Here is a 20,432-nt window from a genome sequence, read left to right on the forward strand (position 1 = left end):
ATGGCAAATGGGCGTAGCCACGCCCACTTATGGTTACATGTGTATATCTTGGTAACCGCTACACCAATTTCTTCCAAACTGGGCACAGTTGTTGGTCCTGGTACAGCATACCAATTGGCCGAAAATTTCTAAAATCGGACAATAACCACGCCCACATCCCATATAACGGTAATTTCGAGAAATACAAAATCTTCGATAAATCAGTAAATATTGAAGCTAATTTATTCAAAATTGATGATTGCAACAATTCTTTACCAAGAAATACGTTTATGACAAAATTTTGGAAAATGGGCGTAGCACCGCCCACTTGTGATCACATATATGTATCTCGCTAACCGTTCTAGCAATTTGTACCAAGCTCGGTATGGTTATTGTGCTTGCCACATAAAAGCAAACCGTTGAAAATTGTTGAAATCGGACTAAAATTGAGGCCGCTTTTCATATAACGGTAAGTTTCAGATATGCTTGAAATTTCAATATTTCGAAATTTAAGGACGCTAATTTACTTAAAATGTATACACCCCGGCTTATCATGTAGCGGTAGCTTTCGGAAAGGTGGAAAACATATATTTAATACTTGCGCCGGGTATTTAATGTTCGGCTCCGCCCGAACTTAGACTTTCTTACTTGTTTTTATATAAAATACGTTCAGCTTACTTGGGTTAAGGGTTCTTTTATGTATGCGTGTTTGCCAGAAATTCTTCTCCGGTAAAAGGCGCACTTTAGCATATGGATCAGCTGTGCCGCTAAAGTCACGTGGTTGCAAATTGTGTGCCTTAAAAGATGTATGCAAAAAAATACATATGTATTACCAACATAGTGACACGCTCAAATAGTGATGGGCATGAGACAAATTTCATTCATTTAGGGCCGTTTTCTCAAGTACCCTGTAACTTGAAAGCTCAATATATATTTAAAGGTTGCATTAAAATTTATGATTGTGCCTAAAGTAAAGCATTTTATTATCGGGTTTAAATTAGTTTACAACCAAGAAACATACATACGCAAAAAACCGATAAAAAAAAATGCTAAACTTTAGACATAGCTTTATTTTCAATCCAACCTTTAAATATAAAGTGAACCTTAAAGTTAAAGGTTATTTCAGAAAATGGCCCTTAGGGATAAAAGATTTGTAACAATTAGTTACCATTTTTCTACCCGAGTGCACTTGTACACAAGGGTATTCTAACATTGTTCACACAACTGTTGGGTTGCCACTACCAGGGTTGCCACTGACTATAAAAATATTTACAATCCACTTGAAAAAATTTACCAAATCTGAAAAATATTTACCAATAACTTTTTTCTAGCTATTTTAATAAAAACTATAGTTTTGTTCTATTTCAATAGAAATTAAAATCTTTTATTAATAATAATAATAGATTGGCGCTTACACATATGTTAGTGTTTGGCCGAGCTTCTCCTCTGACTTGTGGCGAGCGTCTTGATGTTGTCACAGAAACTTCGAACGGCGATTGTATTTTTATGAGAAGCTGTTTTTCATGGCAGAAATACACTCGGAGGTTTGCCATTGCCTCCCGAGCAGCGTGCACTGCTTACCACTACACCACAGCGGCCGACTAAAAGTTTTTTAATAAGGAACTTTTTATTTAACTATTGATTAGGCATTTAAGATCATATTGATGACATCTTTTCGGTTTCCTTCAACCAACAGCGAAAGTGATGAAACTAAAGGCAACAACGAAACTTCATCATTTGAAAAAAACTTCAACTGGATTTATTATAGACTAATACAGTGACTCAAAAAACGCCTTGACGATTTTTTTAATATTCACAATATTGTTCAAGTATATTTTTTTTGCTATTTTTGTTTGTATAAAAATATTGTGTGCGATTTAACAAAGCCCATTAAAATCAAGGATGAAAGCTTTATTTGCAATAATTCCAAAAATTTTCGTCTAAATTTCGGGTTTTTTAATATGAATTTTTCGGTATGCAGCTTTATAGTCGATGGAAGTTTATTATAACAAACAATGTAAAAAGAAATTTATAATATAAATTTAAGTCTGGAGAAAAAGAAGTCTGATGAGGAGATTTGGTGATCTCCGAAATAGCTGCTATAACTTCTACCGCTTAGACTTTGTTGCTTTTTCCAATTTTTCCTAATAAACTAATCGTGTTACAAAGCTCAATAAAAATATTAAAATTAAATGTTAATAAGCCACAATAACATTGCAAAATTAAATATTTTCAATTTGTTTTGAAAGGTTTTAAGCGTCGAGAGCGAAAGCAGAATTCATATGTTTTCGATGTTGGCGTTATGAGAGTACAAGATGTACTGACGAAATGTATGGATCGCGTTTTGAAAATGCCACACGTTCAATATTTATTGACGGTATTGCGATCCACGATCCAGATTTTTAAATATGTAGAAATTTTGCAATATAGCCATCAATATTGCATGCTCTACACCAGGTATGCCCATCGCAGGGCACTTTCATATGGGATTCTGCCAGCGCAGGGCACTTGCTTATGGAGTTCTGCCAACGTTGGGCATGCTCTACACCCACGGTTTCCGTTTTGGCCGAAATGTACCATTTTTGGTACATATTTTCCAGTTTGGTACACAGGTACGTAACTTTCAGAATTGGTACATTTTTTAATCTGACAAAATGAGAAAATTATTACTTACATCATATACCTACTTAAAGAGTTCAAGCGTTTGTGTGAAGGCCAATGACCATATCAATCAGGGAAATCTGCTATTACGGCAACACATTGACTAACTCAGGTAATTGAAAAGGCATTGCTATAAGCATATAGTCCTTTACGGGTTTCTTGACATTTAAGCAAAATCCAAGGCCATGACCTGCCATGAAGATATTCCCAATGTAATAACTACATGTAACATAAGCATATTGAATCCAGGACTATAATATCAGAACAAAGAAGCGTTAGGCATGATATCCTGGAAAAGCCATAAAGTATATAACAAGTATAAGCTACTCATCATCGTGGTGGGCTACAATGAAGACAATATTGCCTCTAGATTGCAGGGAGACTTCAAACTGACTGAGAAATCAATCTCCGTAATTTCTATCACAAGAGGCGAAGCATTCAGGGGTCAACTTAAAGTCTCTTCTCATAGCTGTTAACAACTAGGCTGTCAGAGGCACTGACGTTTTGGGCATTCAATACAGTGACAAAACCGATTATTACGTACTTAGTAAGCACCGTCCAGGAGGCCAAAAGTCAAGCACCGATCTGTCTGTGTAGCCATTATAGGAGCCATGCGCACCTGCCCTACGAAATCACTCTAATCGTCACATACCATACTAATTGACAATGAGGCTTGCTGAAGCGATTTGTGTCGCAGCAATTTGGTGAGCATAAGAAGCCGGACCTTCAAGGGCTCTTGATAGTTTTAAACCAATCTGTGAGGATCCCTCGTTAAACTCAAAGACAAAATGTTACCGAAAGTATCCTTCCAGTAGCCCTACAAGGTAATAATTTCTAAAGGGTAACTCATTTTCGTTGTTGGTGTTTCCGACAGGGTAGGAGTACGACAACTACATATATGTATGGGCAATGTGTATTTTTAAAATATTTGAATAATTAAATATTTAGCTTAAACCTATTTTGGTAAATTTTTTGTATTTTGGTACACGTTTTGGTACTCGCGAGCAGCGTTGCCATTTTAGCCGTTTTCCGGCTAGATTTAGCCGGTTTTGATAGCAACTAGCCGGAGAAAATTCGATCTAGCCGGCAGCCGATTTGTTAGCCGGTTTGTAAAAAAAAGTTAGCCGTTTTTAGCCGATTTTACTATTTGCCTAATTTTCAGGTGCAAAAAGTAAACAAGTTGTTCGAAAGCAATAATGCAGACCCAATGAAGATTTTTAATGAACTCAATGTTTTACTTTCGCATCTATGTTCCCCGTTGGAACCATACCTTGCTCCATTTCCTCAGTTTTATCACAGTTTTGAAGAGTATTTAAAAACAAAAGTAAGCACAAACGCTTTTGACCACGAAGCCGAGAAAATAATTCGAGAAAATGGTCGCTATTTTATTATCACTTTAATAAAGGAATTACGCCAACGCCTCCCTACAAATAATGCCACACTAAAAAAAATTGACTTTTTTCGGTTGGAAATGCATTAAGAGTAATTAAACCAAAAGTATTTGTTCAACTACAGCAACAAAACCACAAATATAATTCCGACGAAATAACATCCATAGAGATGCAATGCCAACGGTTAACGTTACATACCTGGAGTAATTTAGACTCAACTGTAAAATTTTGGGCCGAAGTTTATCAATTTCGAAATGCCCTAAGCAAAGAAATCCAATGTGCGTTAAAACGTTAAACGCTATTTTATATATAAGATACGGTTTAAAACGTGAAGAAAAATGCTGCCATAATTTTACTGTAGATGACGATCTCTTAAAATTAATGAATTCAGGTGATATATACAATAGTGATTCATTTGATGATGAGGAATATACACTCGATATAAATTAATGGTGTTAACTAGTCTTTCGTTTCTTGCGATTTATTTAAATAAAGCATGTGAATTTTCACTAAAACATTTTAGCCGTTTTTAGCCGCTTTTTTTTGCCAATCTAGCCGGTCGGCCCAAAAAGTTCTGGCAACACTGCTCGCGAGTAGCGTCTGCGTCGCAGCGCTTATACGTATACAGAAACGACGCAGCGAATTTCAATTCAGTCTGCTTTCAGTTTTCATGAGAGTGACATCACGCTTCGCTGTTGAATATTTTTATTCGTAATTTCAGCGCGTTGTTGCCACCTATATATGTAACAATGCCCAAAATGGCTGCGTATGAGTGCCAATTACAATTTTCGGTTTTAAGAAAAGCCAATAATGCCCAATGCTTGTTATGTGGTAATACGACTACTTGGAATCTTTCTTTTAATATAAGGCGACATTATTTGTCATGGTAAAAAAGTCAAACTGCCGAACTGTGTAAACCAATTTAAAGTTTTTTGTAATGGGTTTTATGTATATATGTATGTACGATACGGCAATTTAATATATTTAGTATACTTTATTGAATACTGAGTTTTTTACAAAGTTTAGAAATTTTAAATTCGTGAATTTTGTTGTTGAATAAACTATCATTTTTTAAAACATTAGTTTAATGAAATTAAATTAAAAAACTTTTCATGCACGTACGTCGTACATATGTACTTATAACATTTAATTTCATAATTCATTATTTGAAATTATTTCTTCATAATTTTTTTATTATATTTTATTATTTTCGTTTCATGTTCATAATACAAATTAAATATAAATTTGTAAGAGCGTTTTCTTACACGCGCAAAAAACGACGCACTTTTGTACAATATAGAAAAGTGGCAACTGTTACTCAGCGCGATTCACGAATACCATGACAAAATGAGACTGTATTGGTGTGCCCATCTATGCTCTACACGGTCAGTAAATATCGCGATACTTGGATCACGTCAATAAATATTGATCGTGAGACAGTACCTATTAAGTCTACACTCTAAAAAAATTTTATTTAAATTTGCGCATATTAAGATAGATAACCAGTTTCCTCTCTTAATGAATGCAAATTTAAACACTGCTTGCTTACTTTTACTTATCATATGTGTGGCGTAGAACAAATTTCTAATTTGTTTTTTGAGTTCTAAACATTTATTGTTCACATTTTCGCAGTTTACACATAAAATGTTTAAAATTTCCTATAAAAAATTTTCGTTTAAATTTACGCATATAAAGAGAGGTAACCAGTTTCCTCTCCTAGTGTGTGCAAAATTAAACAATGTCTGTTTACTTTTACATATCAAATTTGTCACGTAGCGCACACAAGCGGTGGGTTTTGGGGCTAAATTTATTACGATATAAGAAATTCTGAAAGATAAATTTTTTTTTTCCATTTCTTGTGCGTCATTTTGTAAGAATTTTTCTTTCTTTCTTGAGAGCTCTTTAAAAAGTTTAACTGCGAATGAAAACATTGTCCTAAAAATATGCAATGCGTACTCACTTACTGTTGCTTTTTACACTTTACAGCCTAAAAAAGTTTACCACTGATTTGTACTTAATAAGCATTCGAAGATTTAATTTGCTAACTGCGAATTCGTTCCACCAAAATGAGCTACATGATAAAAATACAAGTTCAGTTAAATTTTCGTTATTCGAAGTATTAAAAAATGAGAAATTAGAAATTGACGAAAATGAATAAAAAAGTGTAAAAATTTCGTGAAATTATTTAATTTATTTATATTAAAACTCTTTTGTAAAATGTTGTATTACTTTTGAAAGTTGAGTGGATCTCTAACCGTTAATTTTTTCATGATTTAATGATCGGGTCTAAACCAAATTACGGGACGACCCTTAAGGTACCATCTTTCTGGTGAAAAAATAATTATTGGAATCTGTTCACGCGGAGCAAAGTTATGCGGTGGAATAAATAAAAGAAGTAAAAATACTCCGAAGAATTGATAACCTCCCCTTTTTTTAAGCCGGTTAAAAATGCCTGAGTTCTTTGTAAATTTTATGTAAATAAAATGCAATTGATGATACTTTAAAAAGTTTATTTATTTATTTCATACTGTAAATAAAACTTTCATAAATGTATTTTAAAGAGCGAATTTTCAGTATTTGCTGATGATATATATTTAGAAGTATAAACCCTTTCCCCCCAAAAATATATATTTCTGCGTGCGGCCCTGGCACTTAGTATTTATTATTTGTAAAAACTATATTTTTACTTTCAAAATGTTTGTAATTTTAAACATTTCATGTGTATATTTTAAACAACTCATGTTCAAAATCGAATCTTGAACATCTTGTGCGTATACTTGAACAGATTCTGATTGAAAAATAAACACTTTTCAGTAGTGGTTTTACATGCACTTTTTAGAGTGTAACTGAACATGCTATCGAAAATGTTTGAAATATGGGTAAAATTATCCCTGCCTACCATGTAGCTGTAGTTTTGGAGAAGTGAAAAAAAAACTATATATAATACGTGTGCCGAAAATTTAATGTTCGGCCTCGCCCGAACATAGACTTTTTTAATTGTTTAACTCAATTATGTAAGTTTTTTTTTTCTGATTTAACATTAGTTCTGTTCGTCGAGCAAATAACTTGTACGAATTTGTACGAATTATCATGATTTTTGCTCAAATCGCGTTCGGCTGGATAACACCACTCAAAAACTGAGAGCGCAAAGTGACAGTTCTGTTGGAGAGAACTTGCAAATTCCTGCTAGAAAAATTTTAGTCAGCAAGAACAATATATTATTGTAGCACATGGCTGCATTTTTGTCGACGATAATTTGAATAAATTAGTTCGTTAAATAAAATCTTGTTTATATAATTAACTTAGTTATTTCCAATGATTTGTATTGTACTCAGCTGAAAAGAAAAATTTATTCGTGATCCGAATGCAATCGCAACCAGATTCGATTTAAGAAACCCGACAGCTAATACGATAACGAAATTTAAATGTATGTTAAAGAAAGTCAGAAGAACAAGAAATATACATATGCATATATCCTGTTCTTTGTCCATCTAAAAGAATGTTAGAAATTCTTATAAAAATTGATTTTGTTTGAAATGCAACCCTAGACACCAGCTTGCAAATTCTTGCATATTTTCGTTCGTGCAGAAATTTGCAAGTTTCTCTATATAAGAGAGAATTTGAGAGAATTTTTTCTCACTCTCTGATATTTTGAGTGTTGGGCAACACTTGCTGGATTTTCGACGAACAAACGTATTGATTTCAAAAGATATTTGAACAAGTAATTTTTGGCAAATAAAAGGACTTCAATTCTCATCTAAAATTTCAAAAGTGCAGTTAATTTCTTTATGATCAAATGATCGGATCTAAACCAAACTAATTAGTATGAGACCTCCTCAAAGTTGCCAACTTTCCTTTAAAAAAAATCATAGAAATCGGCTAACGTGGTCCAAAGTTATGCGGTAACATACATAAAAATAAATAAATATTCCGACGAATTGATAACATCCTCCTCGGTTAAAAAAAAACGAAATATAGTTTTTTGTAGTTATTTGTTGGCCTAATAAATCATATTAAATAATTTATATTGGCGTTTGGAACAGTTTATAAGGCGAACTTACCACTGTGTGTAGACCACCACCATTTATAAAATATTGTTGTTTTTCCACAATAGTTTTTCAATATAAACGGTCTCAAGCTCAATGTACATTGTTAAATAAAGAAAAATTATACATTGTTAGTGTTCAAACTTGCCTGGTTATCAGGTTATTTGATTAAAAATTATTGTTCTATAGCAAGGTTGCCGTTTTGGGCTTTTCCTACCAAACTTGGTAGGTTTTTTTTCTCGTTGGTAGGATGGTAGGACGCTTAAAATTTTGGTAGGTTTCTTTGCACATAAAACAGAAAACATCTCTGGCTTGTTGTGATGTGTCACTTTGTTAGCACTGTGAATAGGATTGCCAAATTTTAATAATATCAATTTTACCCTCATTCATTTAAAACCTCGTTGCTTACTGGTATAGGCAGAATTCTACCATTCTGATCTTTTCATTTACTGGATATCTTATTTTAAGTATAAAAACCAGAAAAAATAAAGGTATTTAATGCTGTCAAACGCCGTTTTCTTGATTAAAAGAAATGGGAGGAAACCATTTTGGTAGGTTTTTAAACCCGCTCTTGATAGGAAAGTTTTTCAATGGCAACCCTGTTCTACAGTGTATTTATTGTCGTAAACAGTATACATAATATTTTTAGCCTCATAACCTGATAACCAATCAAGTGTTAACACCCATATTGGCATTATAAGAGTAAAGATTTCTAAGTTCAAATGGGAATTCAAAAAAATGGTAACCAACTTTTTCAAATCATTTAGTACTTTTTCATAATTTAAACAGCTGAATCGAATGCAGTTGGTCCGATTTCCATCACTTCAAGCTTTTTGAAGTTTGTTGCACTATGCTATTAACAAATAGGAAACCCAACATGAATTGAGTAAAACTTTCCCACAATAATTAGAGAGCACGTTGAGTTAACCAAGGAGTTTTCCTTAACACTAACCTCTATCAAATGCACAGACAGCATTCCGGCTATGGGATCGTAGATAACACTCAAATGAATATTGCCACGAATATCATCACTGCCTTGGGGTGAGGTCTTCTGCTGGGAGTTCTAAATAAAAAAGCAGTGCTTACTTTGGTTTATAAATTTTTAACTGTTATCAAGAGCGTTCACTACTCACATTTCTATAAAACGACATATCAATTTTTGTATGGTCCAATTTTGCGCTCATCGAGGACACCTTCGGTCTGCTGGGATTCATACCCAAAACTACATGCTTGTCGGAGCGTGTAATGGGGACCGAACTTCTCGAAGACATTGAGAGAGTATTCGATTTGAGACTACCAGTTGGAGAGGTAGGTGATGGCGGTGGGGACTCTTCAGCGGATGTGGAAACCTGTTGTTGCACAGTCTTGCGTGGCGGTGGTACCCAGAAGCTGGGATCATCGGTATTAATGGATGTGGGACTCATATTACCTTTGTAAATTGAACGGGAACGCGAACACTCACTAACATTGTCCGAATTAAAGCTAGCAGCGCCGGCAACTCGGTGCTAATAAAAAAGGAATACAATTTCACTTTAAAGCTCTTTGAGAGGTTGGAAAAAAATTTAAAATTTTTAACTCAATCAAATATTTTTCAAACTCACCACTTTTCCGGGTCCTGAGTTTCCGCAGCTGATTCAAGTAGATTTTTCTCAAACCAGTTTAGGCGATATTTTTTCGAACACGAAACGTAGAAAAGCGCACCAGCGACAGTCACGACCAGAAAGGATATGGAAGCATAAATGCCCACCTGTGCCAAGGACACATCCTCCTCACGTATAAAAATATCCATATTTTTATCGTTACTCAAGACGGGCATTTAATCGTTTATGTCAATTAACTTAAATCTTAACTAAAAGCTCCGTTAAAGCTGTGACAGACGGCAAAGCTTATGCATATAATCTGGTGCACATATGCGCATAATAATTTTACCTTTACAGAGGGCAGTAATGCGGATAAACGAGCCGAAAGGTTGTGGGTTCGAGTTCCACGGCCAGTAGAATTTTAATTTATTTCGTTTTCATTCTTTTTTTTATAAGTTCTTTATGCTACATGGCAAGCCGGGGTGTATCAATTTTAAGTAAATTAGCGTCCTTAAATTTCGAAATATTGAAGTTTCAAGCATTTCTGAAATGTACCGTTATATGAAAAGCGGCCTTAACTTTAGTCCGGTTTCAATAACTTTCAACGTTTTGCTTTTATGTGGCAAGCACAATAACCATACCGAGTTTAGTACATATTGGTAGAATTGTTACCGAGATACATATATGTAATCAAAAGTGGGCGGTGCAACGCCCGTTTTCCGAAATTTTATCATAAACGTATTTCTTGGTAAAGAATTGTTGCAAGAGTCAATTTTGAATAAATTTGATGGCCCTATTCATAAAAAATAAAGTAGGTTTAAAGAGCTTTATAAAGTGACGTTTTCATACATTTTTCAGTTTATAAACGTTTTTTAAAGCTACTTTATTTTTTATGAATAAGGCCATTAATATTTACTCATTTATCGAAGATTTCGTATTTCTCCAAATTACCGTTATATGGGATGTGGGCGTGGTTATTGTCCGATTTTTTAAATTTTCGGCCATTTGGTATGCTGTAGCAAGACTAACAACTGTGCCAAGTTTGGGAGAAATTGGTGCAGCGGTTACCAAGATATACACATGTAACCATAAGTGGGCGTGGCTACGCCCATTTTCCAAAAATTTATAATATTCTTATTTTTCGTCTAAAAATTATCGTAAGTATCAATTTTGAGTGAATAATCTGCAGTAGTTACTAAATAATCGCAGTTTTCGTATTGCTGAAAATTACCGTTATATGCTGGTCATTTATGTATACATTTGTGTATATCTCTCTCGATTCGTTTTGCCTACTACAAACAACCGTTATGTGCACAAGTGCGCTCGGGTATAAAAGTCAACTAAAATTTAATGGGCTGCAAAACTTCATTTTCAAAATTTTTATAAAAAATCTGATGAGAAAGTTGCAAATTTATTGAATTTTCCCGAGTTTAGCACAAAGTTTAGAAATTTTATTTGTATGTTTTTTAATGTATTTAGTATAAACTGTATTTTTATAAAGAATAAAAAAAGGTGCATGCATTGCGAAAAATTCTTTGTGCTTTAGTTGTGATAAGATATTTTGTTTTATTGGCGTACGTTGTAATGATCTCACGATCTCAGGTATTTATGTTTTTGTTGTTGTCTGTCAAAATAGACTTTTACTCCATCCTTTCGCACGTAATTTTTGTCGAAACGAAAGGGAAGGGAGCGAGAGGCTGACTTCAGAAGTGTCACATAATGGTTTTGTTCACTGAACTTTGTGTATAAGTGCTTAGTTAACACATACATAAGTAGCCGAACGTAACTTTACTGGAAAGTCAGTTAAGGTTTGATTTCTACGTAAAATTTACATTCGATTAATAAAGTATGAAAATGTGTGTAATAGGGTGCCCATCGAAAATGTTTTTTCTTGGAAATTTCAAGACCCTACCCCCTAATTTTATATGTTTTTATGAGAAAGATTATTGCCAATTTTATAGATTTTTTAAAGGTCATTTAGAGATCGCGACCTGTCGATTTAAGTCAGATAATACGATTTTGTGGATTTATGAGTTTTTGAATGACTATTTTTAGGTTTCGATTTCAGTGATCGAATATGATCTAAGAAGAGCATATATAGGCCTATAAAATGGTATATACAATCTATTGTCGAACTTGCCTTGTTGAGATTTTTCATCGGGAAAAACCCATATTTCTCTTAATTTTTTAAATTTTGACCATCGATAATTTCCACAATTTCAAAATATGTGGCGTTGCCTAAAATTACATTTATTTTCAAACAAACTGATACCTCATTTATTAAAATCGCATAAAAATTGTCGAAGGTAGGCTACTTTTCTTAAATACGGCCTAGAATTTATTTGTGTAGTAGAGGTATACGCCGCCGAGCCACACCGCCGCCGCCGCCGTTTTTTGTCATTACTCACGCGCCGACGCCGAGTTACGAAAATATCGGCGCGGCGCACAGTGCCGCGAAGGTGGACAAAAATACAAAAATCGACTGTCTTGAAACTTAGATGTTTTGATGTCAAGTTACAGCTAAATCTCCAACTAAGAGAAGTTCATAAGTTATTTTGTGATAAAAACAACTTTCAGCCTCACACACCCCCTCAAAGTACACCTATTTTCTACATACCATTTCATTTCGGCGATTCGCACATAAAAGTGGTCGCAGTTAAAAATTTGTTAAAAATACATTTTTATTCCTAGCAAGATCAACTTTTGCACTTTGATAAAGATATATGCGACAAACCAAAAAATGTATGGTTCATGGAAAAAAAATTTATACAAATATTTTTTTTTATTAATAAATAAATATATGATTAAACATACCAAAATCCGAAAATTGGTAAACTTTGGAGACAAAAACAAAAAAACATCTTGAAAGTTCGTGAAATTTTTTTTTTGGTTATGGTAGTTTGGACCTTCTACTAACAGAAACAATCGAAATCTCTTCCAACTTTTTCCAATATTTGAAAATTTTCAATTTTGAAAAAGTGACTAAATGCCTTTTTTTGGTATTATTTTAGCTGATCTATATTTACAATACTTTTTCTGAATGCCCTAAGATCTAAATTTTTGGTTCGCTTTTCAAAAATAAGGCGTTGAATTAAAGCTAAAAGTGCAAAAAAAAAAAAATTAAGAGGTACAGGGTGCTTTGAAATGAAAAAAATTATCAGCTAATTAAAATACTTAAATATGCATCACGGTATGGGAGCCAAAAACAAAGGTATACGAAGATTTACATATATATATATATACATATATATATATATATATAGAGCAATGACACCAGTTTACAAATAATATGTTAACCAATTCGGGTAAGGAAATAAATGCAATCGAGACACCTTACAGCGCCCAATGATTAGACGAAAGGCGAACAAAAAGAAAATAAAAATAAATAACATACCTATTACTCTTCATCTGCATAAAGAGTACTATTTTGCTTAAGCAGCAAACAAAAACAGCTTGCGAAAATGATAGTACAAATGTATGCACATCAGGGAGGTCCAATTTTTTTAAATATTTTTTTTTTTGATTGAGTCTTTTTATAATTTTGTTCACCTAACTAATTACATTACCTGTGCAAAAATTTCAACGTTTTACTATTAGTGGAAAATGTTGCTCAACGCGAGTTTAAAATTTCATGAATTTTTCTCTGGTGCTAAGAGTCCTCTCTTGTGGAAAACAAATAAAAACCCAAGAGTTTAGTGTTTTGTTGAACGAAACAAGAGAGTTATACCTTAGAAATTATGGTTGGTATAACATGCCAAGTTCAGTGCATAAAGTTTTAGTACATGGATGTGATGTAATTAAATACTTTGATTTACCAATAGGTAATGATTTTAAAGCTATGTTTTCATTTATTTTCTTAATCTGTATTTCCACCTATTTTATCAGGTTCATTATCAGAAGAAGCCTTAGAATGTTCACACAAAAACATAAGAAAATATCGGCTTAATCATTCTCGAAAAACTGGAAGAGTACAAGGCAATACGGATTTAATGACTCGTTTGATATTATCGTCAGATCCATTAGTTGCATTTAAAAGAAATATAAAACAGAGAAACAAATATTTAAAGGGTTCTGATCTCAGCTTTAATAAATACATTGTTGAAAGTGACGAAGCAGACAAAAGCATGGAATCATTTGAATCAGTGATCACTTCCTCCTCTTCTGAGGACACTGAAACTGAGTGATTATAACAACTAGTTCGGTTTTTATTAACATATTATATGTTATTACCATATAACAGTTATTATTACTTACTTACTTAACAGTGATTATGCTTTATTTTAAATGAAATCAAAAGAATTTTTTTTTCTAAAGGTTAACATGTAAGGAAAACCGACTTAATTTTTCAAATTACCATAATGTATTCACTTAGGAAGTAAAGTTTAGACGAATTTTGACTATTAAGACTATTTTTCTGAACACTTAGCAACAATGATATGCCATATTTCATTTTTAAATAATCATGTGCAAAAACTCGGTGTTTTTTTAATGGGTACCCGTTACAAAAAAACCGATTACTTTCTTAAAATTAGAGTAATATAGACACTTCAGATGTAAAGTTTCAATAAATTCTGACGACTCCTTCCGGTTTTCGTAAACACCACAATCAGCAATGATTATGCCTCATTTGTCTTTCATATAGTAATGTAAAAAAAAAATCTTTTTTTTTTAATGGGTACCCGGTACCGAAAAATCGATTTCATTTTTGAAATAACCATGGCTTAGTCCTTTTAGGTGTAAAGTTTCAACAAGTTCTGAATACTATTTCGGTTTTTATAAACATATGTCTACGATGATTATGAATTATTTTACCTTTTTATAAAATTGTAAAAAAAAAATTTTTTTAATTAAATGGTAACAGATGCTGAAAAACGTTTTTTTTTTTCTTAAATTGCGGTGATATAGTCCTTTCAGGTGTAAAGTTTCAGCCCATTCTGATGCCTCCTTCCACTTATATCAACACATGTCCACAATGACTATTTTCATATAAAAATGCAAGAAAAACTCGGTTTTCTCGAAATGAGTAACCGGTACAGAAAAACCGATTTCATTTTTGAAATTAGAGAGGCCTAATACTTCTAGGTGTGAAGTTTCAGCCAATTCTGACCACTCCTTCTATTTTTGTCCATCATTTGTATGGAGTCGCGGCACTGTGCGGCGGCGGCGTTCGGCGCCTAAGGAATTTTGTACAAAATTTTCATGGTGAATGCGCATTGAAATACATCGCTTGAAGGAGCTACTACTCCAGAATATATAAAATTGTTTTCCAATACTACAACAATATTCCTTTTTTACATATTACTGCAACAACAAGAAAGTTTTTGTGAACTTTTCACACCAATAAACTAACGATAATATCTCGAAAGTAAGGATAAGTAAGTTATTTTATTTTTGGGTCCCACAGACATATACAAGTACTAGGTGGCTGTGTGAAAATTATGTTAGAATTCACAAGTTGTGGTCAAACCCCAGAAAGGTTTTGCTCCTTCGCATCGGAATGTTTTCTACACAGGGTTAAAGTTCCCCCTTCTTGGTGGAAATTATTAGTATTTTTCATTACTTTCGGTTATCCTTAGGAAAATTTGGCGCTTAATGTTTTAGTGGAAGTTTTAATTAATTAATTCATAATTAATTCTATAAGCCATTTTTTAAACAGTGGCTCAAAAAGACCTGTTCTACTGGGAGTTGATGCGTGAAACTGTTGGAAAATAGTAGACCACCCTAGTTTTCAATCTAGAACCCGCAAAAAATCGTAAGAACCCTGTAATTTAACATAACGGTATATTAGATTTTTACAAAAAATGATTAATAGCGACATAAATTACTCCAATAACTTAACTTTAAATTTTTGGTTTTTATTTATTTAAATTTAAATATCACATACGGATCTATAGAGAACATAGAAAACCATGTATGTATGTATATTAGGCTAGGTTGATTTTGTATGGGGGAAAATAAAAGGCATTTGACCGTATTGTAATAGTAATATTATGATGTCTTAGGTCTTAGCCAATTGTTATTGGCCACGAAAGATTAATTTAAAACTTATCTTTAGCCCGTGCAATTGAATTAAAGTGTACGAATTTTGAAAATGAAATTTGGCTGGAAATATCTATTTAATGCGTTAATTGTTGTAAACAGGACGCTATATTACATTAAGGGTTATTAAATTTAGTACCTCACGTTCATCTATCATTTTTCAATAACTCTTAAAGTTTTTAAGATATTAAGATAAAACTAAAACTAACTAAAAACTATAATTTTCCCTTATAAATTTTCAATTCTTCATTACGTCAGCAACCAAGTGAAAAATACAAAAAGGCGAGACGAGATTTATTTGCAAACGTTTTAATGATTTCGGATGTTTATATAATATTAAAAGGACCATGGACTTGGTCACACCGATTTGGTCAGTTTTCAAGATCCCGGTGAATGAAGTCAAACATTTATTGTCAAAGATTAGGAATCGTTTGACAAGTTAATAGTAGTTTCAAGCATATAAGTATTTGCATACATTAATATAATACAATTAGGGTGAGAAACGCTCATTTTAAGTCCATTTATGCAGTCTTGAAAATTGGTGCGGAATGGTTTCATTAGTCACCGAAGAAGCACATTTTTCGCGGTTTCTAAATTTGCCGTTATATGAAAGTAGGGGACGTGCAATAAGTGTTTAGATATATGTATATAAATATTTTAGTTAATTCCATTATGTGAAAAAGTGACTGTAGGTAAATTCAATAGTCTTTAACATATCCTGGGAAATTCCTTTGAGGACTCTCTAATTGGACGATATTGCTTTGCATTCAGCTTGAACGAAACAGTCACTCCCTGGCACACTTTTCAGTAATCCGGTTCTTTCATGTATAAGTTATTTATACAATTGAAGAGAATTTTTTTTAGAAAAAAGCTGGAGACCCACTTAAGTTTTTCGATATAACTTTGGTAAATGTTACTCGATCGGTACGTAATAATTACCAAATTAAAGTCGAGACTTACTGTTACTGATTTATGATAATAGTATGATGAAAGTCGTTCAGATTATAAATTTTTTTTTTTAAATAAAAAAAATGTTGAACAACATTCTTTGTAATTTTCCTATATTTGTAATTTTTATATTGTATGCATAAACATAAGTAAACTTATTAGTGTTTTTAGAAGTTGTGTCTGTTCAGCGTTTCCATACTAATTTACATAAACCAAATTTTTCCACGATGATGGAAAATAATGGCTTAGGGCTACCGAAATTGTTCCTAAATTTGCAAAAATTCGCAAACTATAGCTTATATTAAAAAAAGATTAGAATAAATATTTGGAGCCAGCGACCTAGATGCACGCCAGCAATGTTGATGCTGCTCTTTACATCTTTTGACTATAGGCCAGTGCAATTATCCAGAGAACAATTAAAATTTTACAGAAAACAGATAATTTTGAGATTAACGATAAGCTAAAGGGCTTGCACCAAACCTTTTTGCTGAACCCAGAATTTTTAACAATAATTGGTCCTGTTCGACTAGTGTGCTGTGGGTCACTTGGCGGTCGAAATTAGATTTTCGACCCGCCCTAATGTACACACTAAAGTATTATTAAATGTATATAAATTTAATTACTGTCTTTCGTTTTGTTACTTATGAAATAGTTTCCACTTAAAATTAAAAGTACGTTTCAAACACATTTACTTATTCTTCATTATATGGTAGGAGAGCTTCTCAAACCATATTGATGCAATTTTTTCATGTTAAGTCGTTGAAAAATAATAAATATCTAAATCCCGGGACTGATGAAATCGAACACATAATTAAATATAATTAAAAAATCAAAAATAATCAAAATTAATCACCAAATTTAATCAACTACTTTTTTTGATTATTATTGATTATTTTTTTAATAACAAATAATCATGATTGTGTTTTGATTAAAATTGATTACTAATTCCTCGGTTAAAACACTAATTGAATTATTCATTACGATTACCGAACCTATGTAATCGTTTTGATTAGTAATCGTAATCCAAAGTTAACAGGTCTGGGTTTAAGAAGGATTTAGTTTGAAAGTATTTTGAAGAGGGCTAAAATAATAAAATTATAGTTTAAACAAGTAAGAAAGTCTAAGTTCGGGCGGAGCCGAACATTAAATGCCCGGCGCAATTATTAAATATATGTTTTCCACCTTTCCGAAAGCTACCGCTACACGATAAGCCGGGGTGTATAAATTTTAAGTAAATTAGCGTCCTTAAATTTCGAAATATTGCAGTTTCAAGCATTTCTGAAATATACCGTTATATGAAAAGCGGTCGTAATTTTAGTCCGATTTCAATAATTTTCACCGCTTTGCTTTTATGTGGCAAGCACAATAACCATACCGAGTTTGGTTCAAATTGCTAGAACGGTTAGCGAGATACATATATGTGATCATAAGTGGGCGGTGCCACGCCCATAAATTATATCATAAGCGTATTTCTTGGTAAAGAATTGTTGCAAGCATCAATTTTGAATAAATTAGCTTCAATATTTACTGATTTATCGAAGATTTTGTATTTCTCTAAATTACCTTTATATGGGATGTGGGCGTGGTTATGGTCCGATTTTAAAAAGTTTCGGCCATTTGGTATGTTGTAGCAGGACCAACAACTGTGCCAAGTTTGGAAGAAATTTTTAATATTCTTATTTTTCGTCTAAAACTCATTGTAAATATCAATTTTGGGTGAATTATCTTCAGTAGTTACTAAAATATCGCACTTTTCTTATTTCTGAAAATTACCGTTATATGGGAGGTAGGCGTGGTTATTGTCCGATTTCGCCCATCAACAATACCGTCCGTCCTATGCCCAAAAGAAGTCCACGTAGCAAGTTTCGTTAAGATATCTCAATTTTTACTCGAGTTATCGTGTGCACAGACGGACGGACGGACGGACGGACAGACAGTCACCGCTTAATCGATTTCTCTTTTCATTCTGATCATTTATGTATACATTTGTCTATATCTATCTCGATTCGTTTTGCCTGTTACAAACAACCGTTATGTGAACAAAGTTATAATACCCTTGTGCACAAGTGCGCTCGGGTATAAAAACTAAAACCTCCCTATTATAATTGCCATTCGTACTGTCATCAGGTATGTAACTTGAGAATAGAAATCGCTGCATCTTTTAGGCGCATCAATATTACATAGTTACATCCCGAGTTAATAAAAGGAAGGTAATAAAAAGACAAAACGTGAAGATGTTTTTGGCTAAGTTTAAGTCTCTTTGTGGAACGATTTTCCGTCATTTGGTTTGGATACAAACCGGTTTTGGCGTTGTGCTATCTTCAGTATCATTTTTCGAAAGAAAGGGATGACGGAAAATCGTTCCACAACACACCACACTCCTACCCAGTTGGAAACACCAACAACGAAAATGAGAATCTGCATGTTTATTTTTATTTAAATAAATTACACCTAATGTAACACGCAGAAATTTCATACTCAGCGAAGAGGGTGAAGGAAAACTAGATTACATATACTTTACATGTACATTGTTCCAACAAATCAAGACTTTTAATACGAGAGTGATTCAATAAATCCAAAATTTTATTTCGCATTGCAGTACACTACTAGTACTTTTTCTAAATTTTCTACATTAAATCTTTGCCTTTTATCATTAAAAAAAAAGAGTTTCTCTCTTACGGTTTTGCCATAGTCCCAGGGACATTTTGAAGGGGTGCTTTACAGTCCAAAATAATTTTTATGGACTCGTTCAGCCGCATTCCCTTTGTCTCTAATTTTTAGATGCTCTCTGGGATTCTAGCAAAATAACTTTTTATAAAAAGAATACATCGCAAAATTTGAGGACCTTGAACTGCGTTCTGTGCATTTTTCACACAATCTGCTTCTTGTGGAAACTTTTGAACAATTTGAAAAACAGATATTTAATTACTTTGAAACAGCATTTCTTTTTTTATGGTTATTACCTCTTCAATTTTTTCAAAATTATTGGCATAAAAAAGAGCTGCATTCAGCCATGTACCCCATCGCGTAAGAACTGGATTTGTTGGTAAAGAGCCATTACCCATAACTTCCCTATACACTGAAATTCGGGAAGGTGATTTCAGATATGCATTTTTCATAGCGGAAATAAATCGTTGACTGCAACTCTGTGAAGGCCATGAGCCATGCAAGGAGCTGCATCCGATACCAGCAACAAAACCTTATCACAGCATTACTGCAGCAGTGCAGTACACAGCAAATGAAGCGTTGAGGGCTTACATTGTTCAAGTGTCCCTACAACTAAGTTTCCTATGTAGCGGCCAGTTGCATCGGTTGTTTCGTCAACAGAAATCCATATATAATTATTTCCAATGTCTGCCCTTATGGCCTCCATCGTTGCTGTGTAGAACTTATCCAGGTAAGTTTTCCTTATTGTTGATTCATTTGGTATTTGTCGCTCGGTATATTTTTGGAGGAATTTTTTCCACCAACTATTTTCAATACATTCCACGGAATATTAGCCGAAACCATGGCTTGGCACATTTCAAAATTAAATTTATGCGGAGTTGAGTTTCTCTCATTGCCGATATTTTCTACCAAATTTACTGTCGATTGACGAAATTTGGTATTCAAATGTTGTTGCAGTTATTATTTTCTGGTACAATTTATCTTCAGAATAAAATATTAATCAGCCGTAAATTAATTTTACGAATTTCGCAAACTTTGCATTTAAAAAGAGAAATGTTTACTTTTTTTTCAAAGTAAACATTCCATAATTGTATCGCTAATTTTGAAGCACCCATTTCCGA

The 20,432-nt window shown here is 33.1% G+C and overlaps 1 protein-coding gene across 1 annotated transcript in view; it reads right to left on the reverse strand.

The window, feature by feature from the left end:
- Positions 1-9,866, reverse strand: part of LOC118749465 (synaptotagmin-5-like) — a 159,200-nt gene extending 149,334 nt beyond the window's left edge. The window contains 4 exon segments of the mRNA XM_036484266.1: positions 658-775; positions 9,030-9,140; positions 9,211-9,582; positions 9,675-9,866. Of these exon segments, the coding sequence (XP_036340159.1) occupies positions 658-775; positions 9,030-9,140; positions 9,211-9,582; positions 9,675-9,866 (793 nt within the window).
- Positions 9,867-20,432: the final 10,566 nt, after the last annotated feature.

Source organism: Rhagoletis pomonella, unplaced genomic scaffold (assembly GCF_013731165.1).
Source record: "Rhagoletis pomonella isolate Grant_MI unplaced genomic scaffold, Rhpom_1.0 Rhpom_scaffold_00016, whole genome shotgun sequence".
NCBI lineage: Eukaryota > Metazoa > Arthropoda > Insecta > Diptera > Tephritidae > Rhagoletis > Rhagoletis pomonella.